The following is a 26,127-nucleotide window of genomic DNA, read 5'->3' on the forward strand; positions in this document are numbered from 1 at the left end:
AATGCGGTGAAGAGCTTGATACATTGAGCCCTTAGCAGCAGGATTCACCTGCAGGCTTGAAGTGGCTCTTTCTAAAACACCTGAAAAGGAAGGAGTGTGCGAAGACAAGGCAGCCACTTTGAGTGAGGCCTAGGTGGTGAGCGAGTTTGGCAGAGTGAACACCACTGTGTGCTGAAAATAGGGCTACAAACAACCGAGGAGCTGATATGTGATTGAGACATATTGTCTGAAATCGCCATAAGATAAAATCCAAGTCAGCCTGTAAAATGTACAGTTGTTAATCACTTTAGTAATTCCACAGCACTTTCCTCTTTCCATTCATAGGAGGGGCCCTCACCAACATCCCTTTCAAACAGGGTGGATAAAAATCAATTATTTAAAAAAATATATATTACAATGATTGTATTAATTACAATGATTTTTGAGGAAAATCTGACTAAAGATAGTTTTTATTTAAGATACATTAAAAATCAAAAAGGAAAATTTATGCTTACCTGATAAATTTATTTCTTTTTTGATATGACGAGTCCACGGATTTCATCCTTACTTATGGGATTACGCCTCCTGGTCAACAGGAGGAGGCAAAGAGCACCACAGCAAAGCTGTATAAATAGCTCCTCCCTTCCCTCCCAACCCAGTCATTCGACCGAAGTTAGGAAGAAAAAGGAAAAGCCAAGGTGCAGAGGTGTCTGAAGTCTAACAAAAATGTAAAAACCTGTCTCATAGAAAAGGGCGGGCCGTGGACTCGTCGTATCGAAAAAAGGAAATTTATGCTTACCTGATAAATTGATTTCTTCTAAGATACGACGAGTCCACGGATTAATCCTTTACTTGTGGCAAAGAGCACCACAGCAGAGCTGTCTATATAGCTCCACCCCCCAGTCATTCGACCGAAGGTATAGGAAGAAAAAGGAGAAACTAAAAGGTGCAGAGGTGACTGAAGTTTTAACAAAAAATATAATGTCTTAAATTGACAGGGCGGGCCGTGGACTCGTCGTATCTTAGAAGAAATCAATTTATCAGGTAAGCATACATTTCCTTTTCTTGTATAAGATACGACGAGTCCACGGAATCATCCTTTACTTGTGGGATACAATACCAAAGCTACAGGACACGGATGAATGGGAGGGACAAGACAGATACCTAAACAGAAGGCACCACTGCTTGAAAAACTTTTCTAAGATAGAAGTTTAATATCTATGGAATGAACGGGTTCAAACGGAACCCCTTGAAGAACATTAAGAACTAAATTCAAACTCCATGGCGGAGCAACAGGCTTAATTCTAACCAAAGCCCGACAAAAGACTGAACGTCTGGGACATCTGCCAGACACTTGTGTAGTAAGATTGACAAAGCCGAAATCTGTCCCTTTAAGGAATTAACTGATAACCCCTTCTCCAATCCTTCTTGGAGAAAGAACAAAATCCTAGGAATCCTGATCTTACTCCATGAGTAGCCTTTGGATTCGCACCAATAAAGATATTTACGCCATATCTTATGGTAAATTTTCCTAGTGACAGGCTTTCGAGCCTTAATCAAGGTATCAATGACCGACTCAGAGAATCCCCGCTTAGATAAAATAAAGCATTCAATCTCCAGGCAGTCAGCTGCAGAGAAACTAGATGTGGATGTTGGAATGAGAAGGTCCTGTCTCAGAGGCAGTTTCCACGGTGGCAGAGATGACATTTCCACCAGGTCTGCATACCAAGTCCTGCGTGGTCACGCAGGCGCTATCAAGATTACCGAAGCCCTCTCCTGTTTGATTCTGGCAATCAGACGAGGTAGGAGAGGAAAAGGAGGAAACACATAAGCCAGGTTGAACGACCACGGTACTGCTAGAGCATCTATCAGTACTGCTTGAGGATCCCTTGATCTAGACCCGTAACAAGGAAGTTTGGCATTCTGACGAGATGCCATCAGATCCAATTCCGGTGTGCCCCATTGATGAATCAATTTTGCAAACACCTCCGGATGGAGCTCCCACTCCCCTGGATGAAAAGTCTGACGACTTAGAAAATCCGCTTCCCAGTTCTCCACTCCTGGGATATATATTGCTAATAGATGGCAAGAGTGAGTCTCTGCCCATCGAATTATTTTTTGAAACCTCTATCATCGCTAGAGAACTTTTTGTTCCCCCTTGATGATATATGCTACAGTCGTGATATTGTCCGACTGGAATCTTATGAATTTGGCCGAAGCCAGCTGAGGCCACGCTTGAAGCACGTTGAATATCGCTCTCAGGTCCAGAATATTTATTGGTAGTAGGGACTCCTCCTGAGTCCACACACCCTGAGCCTTCAGGGAATTCCAGACTGCACCCCAGCCCAAGAGGCTGGCATCCGTCGTCACTATGACCCATGCTGGCCTGCGGAAGGAAGCACATTCCCTGGGACAGAAGATCCTGTGACAACCACCAATGAAGAGAGTCTCTGGTCTCTAGATCCAGATTTATCCGCAGAGATAAATCCGCATAATCCCCATTCCACTGTATGAGCATGCACAGCTGCAGTGGTCTGAGATGTAAGCGAGCAAACGGAACTATGTCCATTGCCGCTACCATTAGTCCAATTACCTCCATACACTGAGCCACTGATGGCCGAGGAATGGAATGAAGTGCTCGGCAAGTGGTTAAGATCTTTGATTTTCTGACCTCCGTCAGAAAAATTTTCATGTCTACCGAGTCCGTCAGAGTTCCTAGGAATGGAACTCTTGTCTGAGGAACAAGTGAACTCTTTTTTTATGTTCACCTTCCACCCGTGAGTTCTTAGAAAAGCCAACACGATGTCCGTGTGAGATTTGGCTAGATGGTAAGTTGACGCCTGAATCAGAATATCGTCCAGATAGGGCGCTACTGCTATGCCCCGCGGCCTTAGAACCGCCAGAAGGGACCCTAGTACCTTGGTGAAAATTCGGGGAGCTGTGGCCAACTCGAAAGGAAGGGCCACAAACTGGTAATGTTTGTTCAGGAAGGCGAACCTGAGGAACTGGTGATGATCTCTGTGTATAGGAATGTGAAGATACGCATCCTTTAAATCCACGGTGGTCATATACTGACCCTCCGGGATCATTGGTAAAATTGTTCGTATGGTCTCCATCTTGAACGATGGGACTGAGAAATTTGTTTAGAGTTTTGAGTTCTACAAATCGGTCTGAAGGTTCCCTCTTTTTTGGGAACCACGAACAGATTGGAGTAAAACCCCTGCCCTTGTTCTAATTTTGGAACTGGGCAGATTACACCCATGGGTATATAGGTCTTCTACACAGTGCCTCTCTTTTTGTCTGGTTTACAGACAAACGTGAAAGATGAAATCTCCCCCTTGGGAGAGAATCTTTGAATTCTAGACGATACCCCTGGGTCACAATTTCTAATGCCCAGGAATCCTGAACGTCTCTTGCCCAAGCCTGAGCGAAGAGAGAAAGTCTGCCCCCTACCAGATCCTGTCCCGGATTGGGGGCTGCCCCTTCATGCTGTCTTGGTAGCAGCAGTGGGCTTCTTGGCCTGTTTACCTTTATTCCATGTCTGGTTAGGTCTCCAGACTGACTTGGATTGAGCAACGTTCCCCTCCTGCTTGGAGGCGGATGAGGAAGTAGAGGGACCTCCTTTAAAGTTTCGAAAGGAACGAAAATTATTCTGTTTGGTCCTCATTTTAACCGTCTTGTCCTGAGGAAGGGCATGACCTTTACCTCCAGTAATGTCAGAAATTTTCTCCTTTAGTTCAGGCCCGAATAGGGTTTTACCCTTAAAGGGAATAGCTAAAAGCTTGGATTTAGATGACACATCAGCAGACCATGACTTAAGCCATAACGCTCTACGCGCTAAAATGGCAAAGCCTGCATTCTTAGCCGCTAATTTAGCCATTTGGAAAGCGGCATCTGTAATAAAAGAATTTGCTAGCTCGAGAGCCTTAATTCTATCCAAAGTATCATCTAATGGGGTCTCAAGCTTAAGAGACTCCTCTAGAGCCTCAAACCAAAAAGCTGCTGCAGTAGTTACTGGAACAATGCACGCTATAGGTTGCAGAAGAAAACCCTGATGAATAAACAACTTCTTTAGAAGCCCTTCTAACTTTTTATCCATAGGATCTTTGAAAGCACAACTGTCCTCAATAGGTATAGTTGTACGCTTAGCGAGGGTAGAAATAGCTCCCTCCACCTTAGGGACCGTCTGCCACGAATCCCGAATAAACATTTCCTTAAAAGTAGGAGGGGGAGAGAAAGGAATGCCTGGTCTATCCCATTCCTTAGTAACAATGTCCGAAATTCTTCTAGGGACTGGAAAAACATTAGTGTAATTAGGGACCTCTAGATATTTATCCATTTTACACAGTTTCTCTGGCGGGATGACAATAGGGTCACAATCATGTCGCTAAGACCTCCCTGAGTAATAAGCGGAGGTGTTCAAGCTTAAACTTAAAGGCCGTCACATCTGAGTCTGTTTGAGGGAACATCTTTCCTGAATCAGAAAGCTCTCCCTCAGACAGCAATTGCCCCACCCCCAAATCAGAACACTGAGGGAACATCGGAGATGGCAAATAAAGCATCAGAGGGCTCAGCATTTACTATACCGGACCTACTGCACTTACCCTGTAACCCAGGCAGTTTAGATAATACCTCTGTAAGGGTAGTAGACATAACTGCAGCCATATCTTGCAGGGTGAAAGCATTAGACGCACTAGAAGTACTTGGCGTCGCTTGGGCGGGCGTTAAAGGTTGTGACACTTGGGGAGAAGTAGACGGCAAAAAACTTTCTAGTTAAACAAAAACACCCCCTGCTGTGGCGCCTACCTGCCATCAGGGGTCTGCAAAATCGGATTAACCCTTCGTTTAGGCCCAAACTTTCCTGAAAGGCCCACCAGAGTTGGAGCTTGCTGCTTGCATGGGAAATGCAACTTCGCAACTGAGTGAAAATAGGCCCCGCCCATCAAACTCGATGTCTCACAGCCTTAAACAATAACCGCACCAGAGCGGTCTAAAACAACCTAGCCATATGGGTTCATATACCCATCTAAATTAAGCCATGTGTACCCTCCATTGCCAAATAAATTGAAAATGTTTGTCACAAAAAACGTTATTTTACCTCCCAACATAGAATCGTTTGCCCACAAACATGTCATCAGTGTCAACCATTTTTTACAGCCCAACATACAGGTCCAGTAATACCCCTCTCTATACATTAGGATTACTGCTTACTCTTTCCCTCATGGGGATACTGTCAGCCAATTCTGAAATAACACAGTCTCTCCAGAAAAAAAATGAATGAACATACCACACTGAAGTTTCTTAAGTACTCCTCAGCCATTCTGTGGGAACTACTCTGGATCTTAGTAACAACTGCTAAGATCATCAGTCTCCAGGCAGAAATCTTCATCCATCTGCTACCTGGGAAAAAATAGCACTCACTGGTACCATTTAAAATAAAAAGTCTTGCTTGAAGAAAATAAAAACTAAAATGTTATCACCTCTTTCACTTTACCCTTCCTATTACTTAGAGTATGCAAAGAGAATGACTGGGGGGTGGAGTCAAATATAGACAGCTCTGCTGTGGTGCTCTTTGCCACTTCCTGTTAGCAGGACAATAATATCCCACAAGTAAAGGATGAATCCGTAGACTCATCGTATCTTATAGAAGAAAGAAATAAAATTTATCAGGTAAGCATAAATGTCCTTTTCTTTTTCCAAGATACGACGAGTCCACGGATTTCATCCTTACTTATGGGATACAATACCAAAGCTATAGTACACAGATAAAACGGGAGGGACAAGACAGGGAACCTAAACGGAAGGCACCACTGCTTGAAGAACTTTCCTCCCAAAAACCGCCTCAGTTGAGGCAAAAGCATCAAATTTGTAAAATTTGGAAAAAGTGTGAAGAGACGACCAAGTTGCAGCCCTGCAAATCTGTTCAACAGAAGCCTCATCTTTGAATGCCCATGAGGAAGCCACAGCCCAAGTGGAAGGAGCCGTAATTTGTTCAGGAGGCTGCGTTCCAGCAGTCTCAAATGCAAAGTGAATGATACTCTTCAGCCAAAAAGAAAGAGGTAGCCGTAGCTTTCTGACCCCTACGTTCCACAAACGATGAAGACGATTGGCGAAAATCCTTAGTCGCCTGTAAGTAGAACTTCAAAGCACAGACCACGTCCAAATTATGCAGCAGACGCTCCTTCTTAGAAGAAGGATTAGGACATAAGGAAGGAACAATAATTTCCTGATTAATATACTTATTTGAAACAACCTTAGGAAGAAAACCAAGTCTGGTTTGTAACACCACCTTATCCGAATGGAAAATAAGATAAGGAGAAACACCCGAAAGCTCAGATACTCTTCGGGCAGAAGAAATAGCAACCAAAAATAAAACTGTCCAAGATAATAACTTAATATCTATGGAATGCATAGGTTCAAACAGAACCCCTTGAAGAACTCTAAGAATTAAATTTAAATTCCAAGGAGGAGCAATTGATCTAAATAAAGGCCTGATTCTAGTCAGAGCCTGACAAAAGACTGTACATCTGGGACATCTGCCAGACGCTTGTGTAACAATATGGATAAAGCAGAAATCTGTCCTTTCAAAGAGCTTGCGGACAACCTCTTCTCCAATCCCTCGTGGAGAAAAGACAAAATCCTGGGAATCCTAACTCTACTTCAAGAGTAGCCCTTGGATTCACACCAAGAAAAATATTTACGCCATATCTTATGGTAAATTTTCCTAGTAACAGGCTTACGCGCCTGAATCAAGGTATCTATGACCGAATCTGAAAAACCTTGCTTAGATAAAATTAAGCGTTCAATCTACAAGCAGACAGCTGCAGTGTAACTAGATTCGGATGATGGAAGGGTCCCTGAATGAGAAGGTCTTTCCTCAATGGGAGCATCCACGGAGGCTGAGATGACATGTCCACCAGATCAGTATACCAAATCCTGCAAAGCCACGTAGAAGCAAGGAGGATCACTGAAGCCTTCACGTATTTGATTTGCCCAGCAAGAAACGCAAACGGGGGAATAGATTTTCTTGGCCAAAAACCCCCCCAAAGAACTGCCCAGGCAATTATCATCTTGGACAGGGTGACATGGACCTGGACCCGAACCCCAAAAGCCAGGCAGTCTGACAAGACGTCACGAGATTTAACTCCGGCCGACCCCATTTAAAAATCAGGTTGGAGAATACTCCCAGATGAAGTCCCCACTCTCCCGATTGATAAGTCTGTCTACTCAGAAAATCCAAGTCCCAAGTGTCCACCCCTGGGATATGGATCGCAGACAGATAACAGGAATGAAACTAGTCCGAAGCCAACTGAGGCCAGACCAGAAGAGCCGAGAAGCTCGCTCTCAGTTGCAGGAAGTCTATAAAAAGAACAGACTCCGCTTGAGTCCACACTCTGCTAAATCACGTTCCCTGGAATAGGTGAACCAGAGACAACCACCATAGAAAAAAAGAGTAATATGAGGAGACAAGGTTGCATAGTCTCCGTTCCATTGCCTGAGGATGCCTAACTGTATAGGTCTGAGGCGGAACGAACAAACAGAAATTCAAGTGATAAGGCGCTGTTCAGTCCATCAACCGAAGGATGAAGGTTGAATAGACCTCACCGGTGATGGAACCAGCAACCCTCAAGTTGATACAGAACTTGGTCACAGTGCCTTAGCATGCTAAGCCATCTGTCCGGCTAATGTCCATAGCCGTCAGCGGCCCGAATACCACTATATACAGAACCACTAAAGGACCAGTATAGATAGACACTGATTTCCTGACCGCAGTCAGAACAATCATTATTGATATGGAATGCATCATGATTCCCAAGAAGCTACCCTTGTGCTTGGAACTAAGGAACATTTTTCCAAAGACGCCTTCCACCCGTGAATACACGGGAAGAATAACGCCATGTCCGTGAAAATCTTGTTTACTGTAAAGATGACACCTGGACTAGGATATTAGTCAGATAGGGCGCAATTGTAATGCCCCATAACTGAAGCACCGCCAACAGCAATCCCAGATCCACCATAAGAACTCGGCACTGTGGAAAGACCACGAACGAGGAAAAGCTTGTCCAGAAAGGCAAACCCTAAAACGAGACGATTCTCATGAACGGCACATGAAGGTACTCAACCCTTAATCCACCCTTGACATAAATTGACCCTCTAGGATCAAGGAAGAAATGGAGCAATGTAATAGTTTCCATCTTGAAGGACAGTACCCTTCTTAAAAAATGGTCTGAAAACTCCCCCTTTTTTTGGGAACCACAACCCGACCAGAAGCTCCAGATCCTGTACCAGTATTAGAACTGGAACAATCCCAGGTCTGAGAGGTCTCCTACGCAGTGTAAGGGCGTCTCATCCTTTGTCTGATCCTCAGACAATCTTGAAATCAGAAACAGTCTGAGAGGAAAAACAGGAGTTTGAAACCACACTTGCACGAAGACAGAAAGTCAGTCCCCTACAAGATCTAATCCCGGACTGGGGTAAGGTCCCCATGCTGTCTGTGATTCAACAGCAGGTTATGTGTTCACCAAAATCTTGGTCCTAGAACATATTCCATAAACAAGGCTCTAACCATAAGGCTCCAAAAGCCGGAACAGAATCACCTATGCTCCCAGTTAGATAACTGGCAGAGAAGAAATTGAAATAAAGGAATTAGTCAATTGAAAGTTTTATCTCGTCCTGGATTTTATCCAGGGAAAATACTGACTAATAGCCTAATACAATGCATCAAACCAATATGCCGTCACACCAGTGACGGTAGCAAAGTACACAGATGGTTGCCATAGTAAACCCTGGTTTGTGTCCCATTACTAAATGTGAGCCCTAAGGAATGTCGTCCAGCCTCCTAGCTGATACGGCTATGGGAAACAGTCTTTGAAGAAGACGCAGGGCAATGCATGTGGGCCAGAAACTTATGGAAAAAATTTGAGGCAATTGTTAACAGACTCCCAGACAGCAATCGCCGTAGAGGGAGTCGGTTCAAAAAATAAAAAATAAAATAGGAAACGATACAGATCCTTGAATCTGAAAAGTAACGCTATCCTTGTGTGCGTTTGTGTCATCTTCAAGCACAAGAGATAAACTAACAAAAGGAACAGCTGAAAGTCATTATAATGTACACAGAACAATAAATTTGATAGTATGTATGTATGTATAGGGTACTTGTAAAGCGCGACTAATCACCCATAAGGGTCTCAAGGCACCGTTCAGGTTTATCAACCTTGAAAGGATGAGAGGTTGAGTGGACCTCGCCAGGGATCAAACCTGCAACTCTTTGGTTGCTACAGCGGTCAGCCACAGTGCCTTAGCATGCTGACCTATCATGTCACCTTAAAACTGAAAGTAACTCATATTTGAGTGTTTTGTACCATACTACGTTACAAGGGATGAATTAACAAATAAACAGCTGCAATTCGTTTAATAAAATTGACACAGAAAAAATATGACTAACAAGACATCGCTATGGACATCAAAAGCAAGGTCTTTACAAGGAACCGCAGAGCACTGCCTGTGGCTCATAAAGTATATAGGACACTATAGTGTAGAAAATTGTGGTATGGAGTGACCGGTGTCACCAAACTCTCCAACATGCACCGTTGTAGGAGGAATATTTACAATAAAATTTAACACAGGAAAATACGTTACTGCCACTTTAAATTTTAAAAAAGGATAACATTTTTCCTCTATATTAACAAACAGAAGTGTAATATGTAAATCCTCTTGTTTCTGTCACCAAGTGTTATGATAACCCCGCTGGAAATAGACATTGCTATGCACTTATGATTTGTGCACACCATGCCTCTGAAAATGGCAAGGAACCGCAGAGCACTGCATGTGGGCCAGGAGAATAATTTCCTGTGGACACTTGAACCATTTTAAGTACAAAGCTGTATTATACAGTAAACAGCTGAATGTCCATAAAAAAAAACGGTACTGTCGCTTTAACTGAAAAGAAATGGTACTGTCGCTTTAACTGAAAAGAATGTCAGTGGACCATCGTTCTATTCCAAGCCACACAGCCATCAGAAAGAACCAACATACAAATGAAAGAAAAACACTACTGTCCTGTCTGTAATGTGTAGAGCTACTCCATATTTGTAGCATAACAGTAAATATGAGTAGGGTTGGTAATATGTTTAATTATAAACCGGATGATACCGGAAACCGTGCTTCAACTGCACAACACGATGGCCCTTGTGTCAGCTAAAATAAGACTGACCCCAAAAGTAGACAATGCTCCAAGCTAAACTAAACTGAGTACATCATGTCAAGACTCCGTCACTGCGGTCCTGTATAAGAAGGTGCGCAAAACTTTCTGCAGCGCAGCCTAGCTCCACCCATCGTGGGCGTATCAGCCCGAGGGGCAAATTAGTAAAAATGGAGCCGCCGGGACAGATGGAGCCAATTATTTTATGTACACTTGTTTCAAAAACCCCCTTTCTACTGCTATAAACACTATAGCCTCTGAAAAACATACCTCCCGATCGGCCAGCGTATAATACCGATAGAGAGTGGGGAGTTAAGTTTGAACCATAAAATGAAAACTAGCTATTTCCCGGTGTGTCAATTTGATAATACAACTACCGGGATTAAAAATAACACTTGAGTCCCAGCCCCAGCGTATTTAAAACATTCCCATCACAATAAAGGCCCTTTCATTTATCTCACCTTGAGAAGTGAATGGAAGAAATGCAGTGCTCACTTCCCTCTGAGAGAATGAATCCCCAGAATAATAAAGTTAGCACTTACCTTGAATGCTGCACGACAGCATGGCAGTCCAGCAGGTTTTCTATTCAAGAAGCTCACTGAATAGAAGATTGTTTGGAGTGGAATAGATCTGCACAAGGACCTAAGTGTGAGGAGGGAGGTGCAAGCATTACAAATGAAACAATAGTTCCATTTAAATAAAATAATTTAAATTGTTATTAAAAGTGATGGCAAATCCAAGCATTTAAAAATGCTAACATTTATCATCACTAAAAAATAATAATCTGGAGTTTCATTGATCATTTAATTAAAAAAAGGGTGCTTAACTCACCCTGTCTGTGCCACGGCAGCTCGCTAAAGTCAGAGCCTCCGGCTACCCACAGCACAGCGCTCTCCTCTCAATAAGGTAAAGTTTCCAACTCTAAACCAATAGACGTGCTTGTCATCTTAGTGTTCTGTATGCTAGCACAGCTATTTGTTTAGATTTGAAAACATCACCCGATTGGTAGACGAGCGCTGTGCCGTGGGCGGCTGGAGAATCTGATTTTAGTGAGCTACAGTGGCACAGAAAGGGTGATTTTTTTTTTTTAACTAAAATGCTCATTTTTAGCAATGGTAAATCCTAGCTATTTTTTTTTTTAATACGCTCGGATTTACCACCACTTTAAAGTAACAATTTTTCGCCTGCAAATAAAGAACAGCTTAAAGGTTGATCAAATATAAACTAAAGATAGTTAACCTCCCAATAATTTCAGTCAGCTATTTATGCATACCTAATATATAACCAAGGCAGTAATGGTCAAATAACTTGAAACATTATCCTAAAAATAAAAACTATGATTTAAAAATCAGTCTTACTGACTAGTAATTTAAATTAATTTATCTAATCTACCCTGTTTGAAAATTAAAAAAAAAAAAAAGAAAAATTAAATTATATTAAAATACATAGAAAAACTAATTATGCTTACCAGATCATTTCCTTTCCTTCTGTACGAGGAGTCTCCACGGCTTAATTCTTTACTTGTGGGGAATATAGAACCTGGCCACCAGGAGGAGGCAAAGACAACCCAGCCAAAGGCTGAAATACCTCCCCCACTTCCCTCATATCCCAGTCATTCTGCCAAGGGAACAAGGAACAATAGGAGAAATATCAGGGTATAAATGGTGCAAGAAGAACAAAACAAAATTTAGGTCCGCCCATCGGAGTTTACGGATGGGGGCCGTGGACTCTCCTCATACAGAAGGAAAGGAAATGATCTGGTAAGCATAATTTATGTTTTCCTTCTTAATATGAGGAGAGTCCACTGCTTCATTCCTTACTTGTGGAAAACACATACCAAGCTCCAGAGGACACTGAATGAACGGGAGGGCAAAAAAGGAGGCGGACCCTATTCTGAGGGCACCACAGCCTGCAAAACCTTTCTCCTAAAAGCTGCTTCAGACGAAGCAAAAAGGTCAAACTTGTAAAATTTAGAAAAGGTATGCAAGGAGGACCAGGTAGCCGCCCTACAAATCTGATCCATAAAGGCCTTGTTCTTGAAGGCCCAAGGAGGAAGCCACTGTTCTAGTTGAATGAGCCTTAATCCTCTGAGGAGGCTTACGTCCCACGGTCTCATAAGCTAAGCGAATAATGCTCCTCAACCAAAAAGATAAGAAAGTAGACAAGGCCTTCTGTCCCCTATGCTTCCCAGAATAGACAACAAACAAAGAAGAAGTCTGTCTATACTCCTTTGTAGCCTGAAGATAGAACTTCAAGGCCCGAACCACATCCAAATTATGAAGTAACCGTTCCTTTGAAGAAAAAGGATTAGGACACAAGGAAGGAACCACAATCTTCTGATTGATGTTGCAATCTGAAACGACCTTAGGAAGAAAACCTAACCCAGTACGAAGAACAGCCTTATCAGCATGAAATACTAGGTAAGGAGGCTCACATTGCAAGGCGGCCATTTCAGAGACTCTACACACCCAAGCAATAGCCAGTAAAAAAAAAGAACCTTCCAAGACAGTAATTTAATGTTGATTACATGCATAGCCTTCTGCAAAAGAACAAGATTTAAACTCCAAGGAGGAGCGCTAGCTCTAAATACAGGCCTGATTCTAGCCAGAGCCTGAACAAAAGACTGAACATCCGGAAGCTCAGCTTGCCTCTTGTGCAGTATAATAGATAGAGCCGAAATCTGTCCCTTAAGGGAGCTAGCAGAAAGGCCATTCTCCAGACCATTCTGGAGAAAGGAAAGAATCCTGGTAACCCTGACCTTATGCCAGGGGAATCCCCACTCTTCACACCAGAATAAGTAGGTCCTCCACACCTTATGATAGATGCGACGAGTAACCGGCTTATGAGCTTGAATGAGAGTAGCAATAACTCTCTCAGAGAAACCTCTTGTGTAGGACTAATCGTTCAATCTCCACACAGTCAGCCTCAGAGAATCTAAATTTTGATGAACAAAAGGACCTTGTTCCAGCAGATCCCTGCGACAAGGTAACTTCCATGGAGGAGACAACGACATCCCCACTAGATCCGCAAACCACATCCTTCGCGGCCACGATGGAGCAATCAGTATCACTGATGCGGGCCACTACTCGAGGAAGGAGAGGTAATGGCGTAAAAAAAAAAAAAAAAAAGTATATTAGACTGAACCTCCAAGGCTCCACTAATGCATCTATTAGCTCCACCTGAGGACCCCTGGATCTCGACCCATACCTGGGTAGCTTGGTATTGAGACGGAACGCCATGAGATACATCTCCGGAGTCCTTAACCTGTTGCATATCTCCGCAAACACCTCGGGATAGAGAGACCATTCCCCCGGATGAAAGGATTGTTTGCTGAGAAAATCCGCTTCCTAATTGTCCACACCCGGAATATGGATCGCTGACAGCGAACAGTTGTGGACCTCTGCCCACTCCATAATCCGAGATACCTCCCTCATTGCTAGGGAGCTCCTCGTTCCTCCCTGGTGGTTGATGTAAGCCACCGAGGTGATATTGTCTGATTGGAGTCTGATTGGAAAAGAGCTCTCCTACCGAGACCAAAGGCCCTGAGCCTTCTTGGCTCCCCAAACTGCTCCCCATCCTGAGAGACTCGCATCTGTAGTCATTATCTCCCAGGATGGTCTTAAAAAGGATAACCCTTGGGACAGGTGATCTGGACAGAGACACCAAGAAAGTGATTCTCTCGACCGGTTGTCCAGAGAGATCTGTTGAGACAGATCCGAATGATTGCTGTTCCACTGTCTCAGCATGCACAGCTGTAATGGTCAGACACAGAACCTGGCAAAGGAATAAATGTCCATGCTGGACACCATGAGACCAATCACCTCCATACACTGCGCCACAGAGGGCCTTGAGGAGGTCCGGAGGGCAAGACTTGCCGAAGCCTGCTTGCCACGTCTCTGGTCTGAAAGAAATATCCTCTTGACTATTGAGTCTATTATAGTGCCCAGGAATTCTACCCTGGTGTTTGGAAGAACTATTTTCTAAGTTTATCGTCCATCCATGGGATCGAAGAAGAGAGAGAAGAGATTCTGAATATTCTTCCGCTAGACGAAAGGATGGTGCTTGTACCAGAATATCGTCCAAGTAAGGTGCTACTGCAATGCCCTTGGTTCTGGCCACGGCTAAGAGAGCCCCCAGAACCATTGTGAAAATTCTTGGGGCAGTAGCTTGGCCAAATGGAAGAGCAATAAACTGGAAGTGCTGGTCCAGGAAGGCAAACCATAGGAACTAAAAGTGTTCCCTGTGGATTGGGACATGAAGGTAAGCATCCTTCAGATCTATAGTGGTCATGAACTGTCCCTTCTGAACTAAGGGAAGGATAGACCTTATCGTCTCCATCTAGAACGAGGGGACGTTTAGAAACTTGTTTAAGCACTTAAGGTCCAGAATCATGTGGGAAGTTCCCTCCTTTGGGACTACGAAAAGGTTTGAGTAGTATCCCAAGCCTCGTTCCTCTATGGGAACCGGGACAATGACTTCTAAGGAGGACAGATCCCGAACGCACCCCAGAAAGCCATCCCTCTTTTCTGGTTTTGATGACAGATTTGAAGGAATCTGCCCTTGGGTAGAAGAGACTTGAACCCAATTCTGTAACCCTTAGCAGTTACCTCCAGGACCCAAGGATCCTGCATATCCCTGAACCAAGCTTCTGAGAAGAGCGAAAGTCTGCCCCCTACCTGATCTATAGAAGGACCAGGGGTGACCCCTTTATCCTGATTTAGTCTTAGCGGGCTTCTTGCTCTGCTTGGACTTATTCCAGGACTGAGCCAGCTTCCAGGTCTTAGGTTGCTCAGTCTTAGCGGAGAATTGCAGGCGAGGGATTTATCTTGCAGTAAGAAGGCCCCCTTGCCCCCTGTATCCGTGGAAATGAGGGAGTCCAGGCCTGGACCAAGGACTTCAGCCAAAGAGCCCGGCAGGCTTGAACAGAAACCCCAGCAGTTTTAGCATTTAAATAATTTGCATATTCGCATCACAAATAAAAGAATAAGCAACCCTTAAAGCCTTAATTCTATCTAGAATAATATCAAGGGGACCTTCCACCTCGATCAATTCTGATAAGGAGTCACACCAGTAGGTAGCCGCTGCCGCTGGTTGAAATATCCAGAATGTTGAAACATATTTTTATCCATGGGCTCTTTGAAGGACGAGCTATCCTCCAGTGGGAAAGTAGTGTGTTTTGCAAGTGTGGAGACAGCACCATCCACCTTAGGGACGGAACCCCACAACTCCAATTGAGAGTCCGGGACCGGGAACAGTTTCTTAAAAGGCAGACGAAGGGGTGAATAAAGAACCAATCCAAGTCTGAGGAACAACCCTGTTCTCAAACTCTATCCAGTTTAGGAATTAAAGGTTCTTCAGGCAGTTAGGCCTCTGGAACCTCTAAGGTAGCCAGTGCTCCATCCTAAATCTAAAATCTGGTTCCTCTGCAATCGGAGGCTTAGAGGCAGCCGATTCAGACCCAGAAAGTTCACACTCTGAAGTATCAGAAAGAACTTCATCATCAGATAACCGTCTATCAGCTATAGCCAATAAACTAGATGATGACCCCTGGGAAGGATAGCAATATTTGACATTTCGCTTATCAGGGCGAGGTAAAGCACTAATGGCCGCAGACAGCACCGTTTGTAACTATGCAGTGAAGTCTGGAGGTAAAAGGCCTCCTTTCAAATGGATCAGGCGTGCTATGGGAAACTGCATGTGTATTAGGAGATGAAAGCAGGGTACGCACATCACCGGACGGGGACCCCTCAGAAGTGGAAGGCTCAGTGGTATCAAACATGTTAACCTTTTTTTGACAATCACTTTTTCTAGGCATGTGGAACATAATTGAGAGGGCGGATATACCTTGGCCTCCTCACAATATAAACAGGCATTAGTCTTAGGTATAGAGGGACTACCCTCTAAAATGTCAGAGTCCTCCATAGCTATGGGCTATGTCCTAATATAACAATAACAACGTTATATAAAACGGCACCTTTATACCCCCAATGGCTGGGACACTCACCACCTATGACCCAGGCACACAGAGTAAACCGCTTCTCTCCGATAACCAGCACGGTCAGAGAATAGGAAATGAAACTACGACCACACCCAGTCAGATGGAGCGCAACCTAGGACCGCCTCCGCTAAGGAAAAGTGCTCCAAGCTGTAAAGCTGCTCAGTTCTAAAGTGAAAGTAAACTGTATATTCCAAAATCAGCGTATGAGCCTCAAAAAACAATACACAAAAATGTATGATATTAATCCCCACTGTTCAATAATCCCCCCCCCCCTCAGGAGATATTAACCTTTGATTCCATACAGATAAAAGGAGCCACACTGTGACCCTGTCTTCTAGCATTACCATATGTGTAAAATATGAAACAATCTTACCGGAATCTATGCTGTGGAACAGAAACACAGCCTCTTAGGTGTGACAGTCTTGTAACATCGCTCCCGACATGGACTTGTGTGATGAAAGCAGGCAGTGAAACACGTCAACACTGATTGCTTAGGAGCTGTTAAAACGAGTCTGGATGGTTTTGCAGAAAGACTCTTCCTGCATTTTCAGACCCTAACTTTCGTCAATGCTCTCACTGAGAGGCTGACAAGACTACTTAAAACTCCAGTCCCATTTCAAAGGGTAGATACCCTTCATAAGGAACTACTCCATATCTTCTGACACTTCTCTGCCAACTTACTGACGAAAGGTAAAGAATGACTGGAATATGAGGGAAGTGGGGGAGGTATTTAAGCCTTTGGCTGGGGTGCCTTTGCCTCCTCCTGGTGGCCAGGTTCTATATTCCCCACAAGGAATGAAGTTGTGGACTCTCTTCATATTAAGAAGGAAAGGGGCAAAGAAAAAGCTTATCACAATGTCTTAACGACACATACAATTACACATTTTATATTATCATCTAAAGGGGTTTTATGTCCCTTTAATACATAGGATGTTGTTACACACTTACCTTTACAGCATCAAAATACTGGCTGAGCTGTGATCTTTTCTGCTCATAATCAAGTTCAATTTTTCTGAGTTCCTTGTACATCTCTGGATTTTCCTTCTCATACAGACGTAAGATACGTTCAAATGTTTCCCGCAATTTTTTACGTTTGTCCTTCAGAACTTTTTCATTGAGCTGTGGTTGCTGCACAGGATTAAACTCTGAAGGACAAGTGTAGATAAAAATGATACATGATCACCATGACAAGACAGGTATATTAAATAAAAAGAACTTTTAGACAAAACAATTGGAAAAAAGTCCAATCTATTGTACGAAGGCAAAACCCACTGCTATTGAAATAAAAAAATATGGAACTGTAAATTGTAATATCCTTCAGTCAAGTAACCTGAAGTGGGTGGAGTTTATCCAGTTAAAATGGTTATCTTTTGGGGTCCATGGTTCCACTAAAACATTTAGAATAAAAACAAAATTTATGCTTACCTGATAAATGTATTTCTTGACACGGTGAGTACTCAGATCACCATCAATTACTGTTGGGAATAGCACTCCTGACCAGCAGGAGGAGGCAAAGAGCACCACAGCAAAGCTGTTAAAGGACCTCAACACAGTAGATTTGCATAATCAACAAATACAAGATAACAAGACAATGCAATAGCACTTAATCTGAACTTCAAATGAGTAGTAGATTTTTTTTCTGACAATTTTAAAAGTTATGTATTTTTCAACTCCCCCTGTACCATGTGACAGCCATCAGCCATTCACAAATGCATACACGTACCATGTGACAGCAATTAGCCATTCACAAATGCATACACACTTATTCTTGCACATGCTCAGTAGGACCTGGTGACTCAAAAAATGTAAATATAAAAATACTGTGCACATTTTTTTAATGGAAGTAAATTGGAAAGTTGTTTAAAATGGCATGCTCTATCTGAATAATGAAAGTTTAATTTTGATTGAGTGTCCCTTTAAGTATCACTCCCCTATTCACAACCCCCAGTCATTCGACTAAGGGAAAGGAGAGAAAGGAAATAACACAAGGTGCAGAGGTGCCTGAAGTTTATATAACAAAGAAAAAAAAACCTGTCTGTAAAAACACAGGGCGGGCCGTGAACTTTCTGTGTCAAGAAATAAATAAATTCATCAGGTAAGCATACATTTTGTTTTCTTTCTAATGACACAGTGAGTCCACAGATCATCATCAATTACTGTTGGGAATCAATACCCAAGCTAGAGGACACAGATAAGGAAGGGACAAGACAGGTGACCTAAACAGAGGGCACCACTGCTAGAAGAACCTGTCTCCCAAAAGCTGCCTCAGCTGAGGCAAACTATCAAATTTAAAACATTCGGAAAAATTTAAGCAGAAAGAACCAAAGTTGCAGTCTTGCAAATCTGATCAACAGAAGCTTCATTCTTGAAAACCCAAGAAGCAGATAAAGCCCTAGAGAAAAGAGCTGTAATTCTCTCAAGAGGCTGCTGTCCAGCAGTCTCATAATCAAACTAATCACACTTCCAACCAAAAAGGAAAGATAAGCTGTCCCAGAGAAACAAACATCCAAACAGAAAACTGGCAAAAATCCTTAGTCGCCTGTAGAAAGAAATTAAGAACATGCACAATATTCATTTTGTGCCACCAACGTTCCTTATGGTAAGGATTGGGACATAGACAAGGAACAACAATCTCCTTCATAATATTCCCATCCGACACAAGTTAGGAAGAAAACCTAACTTAATACGAAGAACAACCATATCTGCAGAAAGATAAGATAAGGCGAAACACACTGCAGGTTGAGAGTTCCGAGACTCTCTGAGCAGCAAAGATAATCTTCCGAGATAACACTTAATATCTACAGAATGTGCCACAAACCCTAAAAACAAGGATAATGCTCCAAGGGGGAGCAACCGACATTAAGGACAGGCCTCATTCTGGCCAGGCCTGATACAAAGATTGCATATCTGGCACAACCGCCAGACGCATAAGTAGCCAAAAAGACAAAAGCAGAATCTGACCCCTCAGTGTACCGACTGCCTCCAGACATCCTAGAGACCGGACAGATTTCTAGGATCCTGACTCCACTCCAAGAGAACCCTTGGATACACACCAAAAAAAGAAAAATATGCCATATTCTATGGCAATTCTTCTAGAAACCAGAAGGCAAGCCTGAGTCATGGTCTCAATGACTGATTCGGAATACCACGCTAACACAAAACCAATTGTTCAAACTTCAAGTAGGCAGCATCAGGGAAACTAGATGAAGAAAGGGACCCTGACCCAGAAGGCCTTCCTCAGGATGATCTAAACCAAGAGGTGATATAGTCCGACTGGAACCAAGCTAAGAACGACTGATGCCAAGAGGCCAAGCTATCAGAGCATTGAAAATCGTTCACTACTCTACATTAAAGAGAAGAGCAGACACTCCCAAGTCCATTATTTTAATAAGACCCAGACAGCATACCAGCCCAGCAGGTTGGCATCCGTGGATACATCACCCAGGAATATCTCCAGAAGCACGCGTCCATAGATAGATATTGCTAAAAAAAAAAAAAAACTACTACTGTAAAGAGACTCTTGTCGACTAATCTATATCTATTCTTTGAGACAGAGCCAAATGTCTTCCATTTTATGGAAAATAGCAAAAGGAATAAAGTCCATGGAAACCATAGGACCAATTCCCTCCTATACCGATTTATTAAAAAAAAGAAGTAAATGCAGCTGCAGATAGATCCTAACTCCCAACCTACCGATTGGAAAAGGCTAAGCCATCTACTGGACAACTAGAGCTTGCTGTAGGCTGGACATTAGACTGCAGAGAGAGGAAAAGGAATAAATCCTTGACTTTGACCTCTGTCCGAAACCTTTTTCTAAATAGAGAGTCTAAAAAGTCCACCCATGAAGATGGAACGTGGAAGACTTCTCCAGGTTCATTTCCCATCCATGGGAAAGTAGATTGGACAAAAATCTCTTGAAAAAGAGATAGTTTGAAGGAAGGATGACACCTGAACCATCTATAGTCCAAAAGATGTACTACTCCAGGACCTAAAGGAGTTTCTCAGCTGCTGAATCCATAAACTAGTGAAGACCCCGAAACATGGGAACAATAAACACAAATCCCTCAGGTTTATGTTCTTACGAACAGACCCAGAACCAAAAGAGAATGGATATTATTTTGATGGTCAGCACCAGAGATACTTGAAATAAAGACCCAGATCACGTTCCCAGACAGGGGCTGGAACTCTCCCCAGGAAAGAACGCCCTGAACCCTGTTTCAAGGAAGGAGTCTCATTGTACCTGAATAGCAGATACTCTAGAAAGAGAAATCTGCCTCCGGAAAAAAAATATGAGACTAGTCTAAAAGACATGACCCCTGATGAAAGAGGAAAACATTCCTTTAGGTCTTACTCACTTGACCCTTTTATTTCAACCAGTCTTGCAGAGTCATGTAAATCCATTTTTTGCAGAGCTAGACTTCTCACACTCTATTGTAACCCTTTTTACAATTAGTTTGCTAGTTGTTACTTGTTCTCTGTCCAGTTTCTGCAACAGGTTTAAATTCCCATTTTAATAAGGTCAATAATATTAATAATTGTACCCTTCACCTCATTTAAGTGAAGTAACGTATTGGAAGTACCTGTCCTATAATTACTCTGCCCCCCTACCTTGTTCTTTTGTACTTTAAATCACTTGACAAGGTGATAGCAAAAACTCTTCCCCCCGCAATTCAGAGGATAATACCGTCAGACCAGGTCCAAACAAGTACTCTTACTTAAAAAGGGAAACGCCAGAAGCGTGGATTTGGAGGAATCCTAAAAATTAAATCTGCCACAACTCAACTATAAGGCGTAGACTATACAACTAAGCCACAAGTAGGCTTCTCAGTTGAACAACTGTAATGCCCGGCGGGCTAGGACAGCACAAAGAAAATATCTGCCTAACGGCCTTTCTAACATTGATCTCCTCATGGAGTCCACCAAAATGGAATCCGACAAGATGTTGCACCAAAAGGATGCCAGACTTGTCCATAAAATTTTTTGTAAACGTACAGCTATCCTAATAATGATTGAAGTTCTTAACCAGAATATCAATGGCCTCTACTACCTTAAGCACCATGATATTTAAAGGAGACAGGTTATTACGGACAGGGGAAAAGGAATCCCTGACTTCTCCCATACCTGAGGAAATTTTCCTAGCACGGTCGAGAACAGGAAAAAAAAAAAATTAACATATGAAACCAAGTAAATAAAAATTCACTAGATTCTTGAGGATTGACGACAGGAGAGTCTAAGTTTTCCAAGTAGCTGACCCTTCCAAAATACAAGGGAGATCAGGCATGAATCTGAAGTGAACTACTTCAGTGCCAGATGAAGGCATTACACTGTCCAAAGCAGAGGGTTAACTCTCAAATACTACCAACTATCCTGCTCATAAAAACTACAAGGACAGAATGCGAAGTAGCAAAAGGCGCAGACACCTTGTTATCGGATTCCTTATAGAACCTCTTGCGATTTCCCTTTAAGATAGGAAAGGCAGATAAAGCCACAGATGCCAAAAGCAGACAATTCTGAAAGCAAATAACTCCTCCAGGAGATTAGAGGAACCGCAGAGCACTGCATGTGACACCATAAACAAGGCTCAGGACAATAGGAAAAAGTTGTGGCTTGGCATAAACAGCATCACCCAGGGAGACATGAGGCTAAAAAAAGATTTTTAGAATCTTAAAATAATAATTTTTATTTAAAATATTTAACATGACACTGTCACTTTAAGAATTATAGGGCCTTAATTGAATACGTAATAGATTTAAGGACAGACCTCTGTTTCATTCTGTAGCAATAAAAATTATGCAGAAAATTAAACTAGTATTTCCTTAGGTGAAGGAAATCTAACCTACACATTGTACTCCTCACTTTATAATGCACAGATGAACATGAAGAAAAATGTCTGCATAATTTCCTTTAGTCCTACTTGAATTACACTGAAAATCAGTGAAAATATGCGATTGTGACTTTGACAAAACTAAAAACAAGAGATAATCTTACAAATAATCCCTCACACACCAAAAATCGTCTCCATAGATAGAGGAAAACTATCAATAAGGAGGAAGGCAGCCAGCAGCTCCGTTATGTTCTCATGCTGGAGAGCGAGTCAGAGAAGGAAAACAAGTACTCAACCTCAAAAATGGTGCCGCTCTGTAAAGGAGGCGTGGCCAAGGTCGGCACGGCAAGAACATAATGTCGTTGACCATCTCCCACAAACTGAAGCATTTTGTAGGTCTTAGAAGGGGAACTTGAGCATGACAAAAAGCTAATAAAGTAAGTAAAAGCTTTAGCCCTCGCACAGTTCCCAAAAAGGTATTAACAGCAGAGCTGTGGAATCCCTGCATATACACCACAACAGTCCCTGTATCGTTGTTACTATAAGATACAATGACCTCAATAGGTAGTTAACTCCTTCCTCTTTTTGAAGGAGGATAACAGCCTCCAAGTCTATGCATAATGTGCCTGCCACTGCCGTAATCATCCCAAAAAGGGATATGTCCCATTTAAAGCAGAAGGTCTTAACCCCTACAGTGCCAGCCTTCTAGCTCCAGAAGAACAAAAGGCACTTACCTGCATTCTAGTCGTCCGGCAGTCAAACGACTCACAAAGTTTGAGAGGATGCCGCTCCTCACAGATACCGGTGTAAAAAGAAAGACAGAGTAAGCTTACTCAGGCTTTCTATACCAGGGCAACAACATGTTAGGAAAACGCAGCAAAGCACACTTTACAAGTTCCTAACTGCTTTAACCCCTTAATGACCACAACACTTTCTCTGTCCATTTGGGACCAAGACTATTTTTGCATTTTTGCTGTGTTTGTGTTGAGCTGTAATTTTCCTCTTATTCATTTACTGTACCCACACATATTATATACATTTTTTACTATAATTTTTTTTTTATAAAATAAGGAAAAAAATAAAAAAAAATAAACACCACACACACTTTTTCTAACTTTGACCCCCAAAATCTGTTACACATCTACAACCAACAAAAAACACCCATGCTAAATAGTTTCTAAATGTTGTCCTGAGTTTAGAAATACCCAATGTTTACATGTTTTTTGCAAGTTATAGGGCAATAAATACAAGTAGCACTTTGCTATTGCCAAACCACTTTTTTTCAAAATTAGCGCTAGTTACATTGGGACGCTGATATCTTTCAGGAATCCCTGAATATTCCTTGACATGTATATATTTTTTTTTTAGAAGACATCCAAAAGTATTGATCTAGGCCCATTTTGGTATATTTCATTCCACCGCCAAATGAGATCAAATAAAAAAAATTGTTCACTTTTCACAAACTTTAGGTTTCTCACTGAAATTATTTACAAACAACTTGTGCAATTATGGCATAAATGGTTGTAAATGCTTCTCTGGGATCCCCTTTGTTCAGAAATAGACATATATGGCTTTGCTTTTTGGTAATTAGAAGGCCGCTAAATGCCACTGCGAACCACACATGTATTATGCCCAGCAGTGAAGGGGTTAATTAGGAAGCATGTAGGGAGCATCTAGGGTTAATTTTAGCTTTAGTGTAGTAGACAATCCCAAGTATTGATTTAGGCCCATCTTGGTATATTTCATGCCACCATTTCACCGCCAAATGCGATCAAAATAAAAAAAAAAAAAAATATTCACAATTTTAGGTTTCTCACTGAAATTATTTACAAACAGCTTGTGCAATTATGGCACAAATGGTTGTAAATGCTTCTCTGGGATCCCCTTTGTTCAGAAATAGCAGACATACAGTATATGGCTTTGGCGTTGCTTTTTGGTAATTAGAAGGCCGCTAAATGCCGCTGCGCATCACACGTGTATTATGTCTAGCAGTGAAGGGGTTAATTAGGTAGCTTGTAGGGTTAATTTTAGCTTTAGTGTAGAGATCAGCCTCCCACCTGACACATCACACCCCCTGATCCCTCCCAAACAGCTCTCTTCCCTCCCCCACCCCACAATTGTCTGCCAGTACTAAAATAAAAAGGTATCTTAATTTTTTTTTTTAGCATATTTACATATGGTGATGTGTAGGATCCCCACACCTCCCTGATTCCCCCCCCCCCCAACAGATCTCTAACCCTTCCCCTCTACCTTATTGGGAGCCATCTTGGGTACTGGCAGCTGTCTGCCAGTACCCAGTTTACAAAAAAATGCTTTTTTTTCTGTAGTGTAGCTCCCCCCCCAAAGACCAACCCCTCACCCCCTCCCAGATCCCCCTTTTTTTTATTTTTTTATTTTATTTTAAATAAAATATGACCCCACTGTATCCCACTTTTATTCAACATTTTTTCTGTAGTGTAGCCGTTCCCTCCCAATGCACGCGCCCGCCCCCCCTCTTGCATCGATGGCCGCCCACCCGCCTCCCACCCACGATACCGGCCATTGATGTCCGGTGCAGAGAGGGCCACAGAGTGGCTCTCTCTGCATCGGATGGCCAAGTAGGGTTATTGCAGGATGCCTCGATATTGAGGCATCACTGCAATAACCGGAAAGCGGCTGGAAGTGAGCAGGATCGCTTCCACCGCTTTCCAAGACCGACAACGTACAGGGTACGTACTATTTTTTTTAGAGGACGTACCCTGCACGTCTTCGGTCATTAAGGGGTTAAAGCCACCACAGCCCTGCTGAAGAGACTAACGTGGAGTACAGCTAGACCCAAATTGTGATGGAAGGCCAGAGCAATCTTGCCCAGACTTCAAAATAAAAAAAAATCTTGATAGAAGAATCTTAATCAGGACACCTAATTACTTCACCTCTTCCTTGCACTAGAGGCAAAGAGAATAACTGGGGGTTTTGGGTAGGGAAGTGATACTTAAACAGCTTTGCAGTGGTGCTCTTTGCCTCCTCCTGCTGGCCAAAAGTGATATTCCCAAAAGCAATTGATGATCCGTGGACTCATTGTGTCATTAGAAAGAAAAAAAAAGGAAAAGAAAAATAAACCACAACTATTGTTGATCTGAAAATATATATTGATTTTGTCAGAATTGCTCAAAAGGAAAACATTTTTCTTTCATGATTCAGATAGATCACAGAATTTTAAACAACTTTACAATTCACTTTCATTATATAAATACATTATGCACCATCTTTTTCTGTGGTACCAGCTTCTACTGAGCATGTGCAAGATTCACAGGTTGTACGTTTATGCATTTTGTGATTGGCTGATGCACTAGGAAGGAAAATCTTACTGACATTTGTCAGGAAAAAAAAAAAAATCTACTCACTTGACATTCAAAACTAAGTGCTTTTGCATTCTCTCTATTATGCATTTATTGATTATGCTATTCTTTTGTGTTTAGTGGTCCTTTAATTCTCTTGGTATTCTTTCTGAATCAGCAACAATTCGCTACTGGGAGCTAGCTGAACACAAAGTAAGCCAACGGCAAGTGGCATATATGTGCAGCCACCAATCACTAGCTTGCTGCTCCTAAGCCTTCCTAGGTACACTTCAACAAAGGATACCAAGAGAATGAAAAAAGTTTAAATTTGAAAGTTGTCTGCTCTACCTGAACCATGAAAGTTTAATTATGACTTGAGTGTCCCTTTAATAATAAATTGAAGTTATAATTGCTATATTTTACTTCAAAATCTAGACTGAAAAAAAAAACAAATAATACAGTAAATGCTTTAATAATGGCCCCTCTTCTCTATACTACTTACCCATCTCATCAAGTTTTTCCATATCCCGAATTATCTGTTTTGGATCCTTCATTTTTAGCACAGCTGCTCTCACCATCATTCTCTGCTTCTTGTTCTATTGTGTGAGAGATAGAAAAAGACAATGATTGAGGGACATGAACGTTACAGAATAACTTAGCAAAAGACCTGGAGCTCTAATTTTAAAATTTGGACAAAAAGTAAAATAATGGCGATAAATATAAAATAGTGGTTTCTAAATATGCATCAGTTTTAAACCATTGGGAAAGGTTTAGTTATTGCAGCGATTTGCCAAATTACTAAAAACCT

At 42.2% G+C, this 26,127-nt stretch overlaps 2 protein-coding genes across 3 annotated transcripts in view; one reads left to right on the forward strand and one right to left on the reverse strand.

Moving 5' to 3' along the window:
• TWF2 (twinfilin actin binding protein 2) overlaps nt 1-26,127 on the forward strand; it is a 609,681-nt gene that overhangs the window by 438,317 nt on the left and 145,237 nt on the right. The gene's annotated exons all lie outside the window — the stretch shown is intronic.
• The window catches only part of WBP11 (WW domain binding protein 11), a 193,072-nt gene that overhangs the window by 139,501 nt on the left and 27,444 nt on the right, over nt 1-26,127 (reverse strand). For both annotated transcript variants that reach the window (XM_053721086.1, XM_053721087.1), the window contains exons 4-5: nt 25,822-25,915; nt 17,127-17,323 (exon numbers count right to left, since the gene is read on the reverse strand). In XM_053721086.1, coding sequence (XP_053577061.1) covers nt 17,127-17,323; nt 25,822-25,915 — 291 coding nt within the window. The remainder of the gene's footprint in view (nt 1-17,126; nt 17,324-25,821; nt 25,916-26,127) is intronic.

This window comes from Bombina bombina, chromosome 7 (assembly GCF_027579735.1).
Source record: "Bombina bombina isolate aBomBom1 chromosome 7, aBomBom1.pri, whole genome shotgun sequence".
In the NCBI taxonomy this organism is placed as follows: Eukaryota; Metazoa; Chordata; class Amphibia; order Anura; family Bombinatoridae; genus Bombina; species Bombina bombina.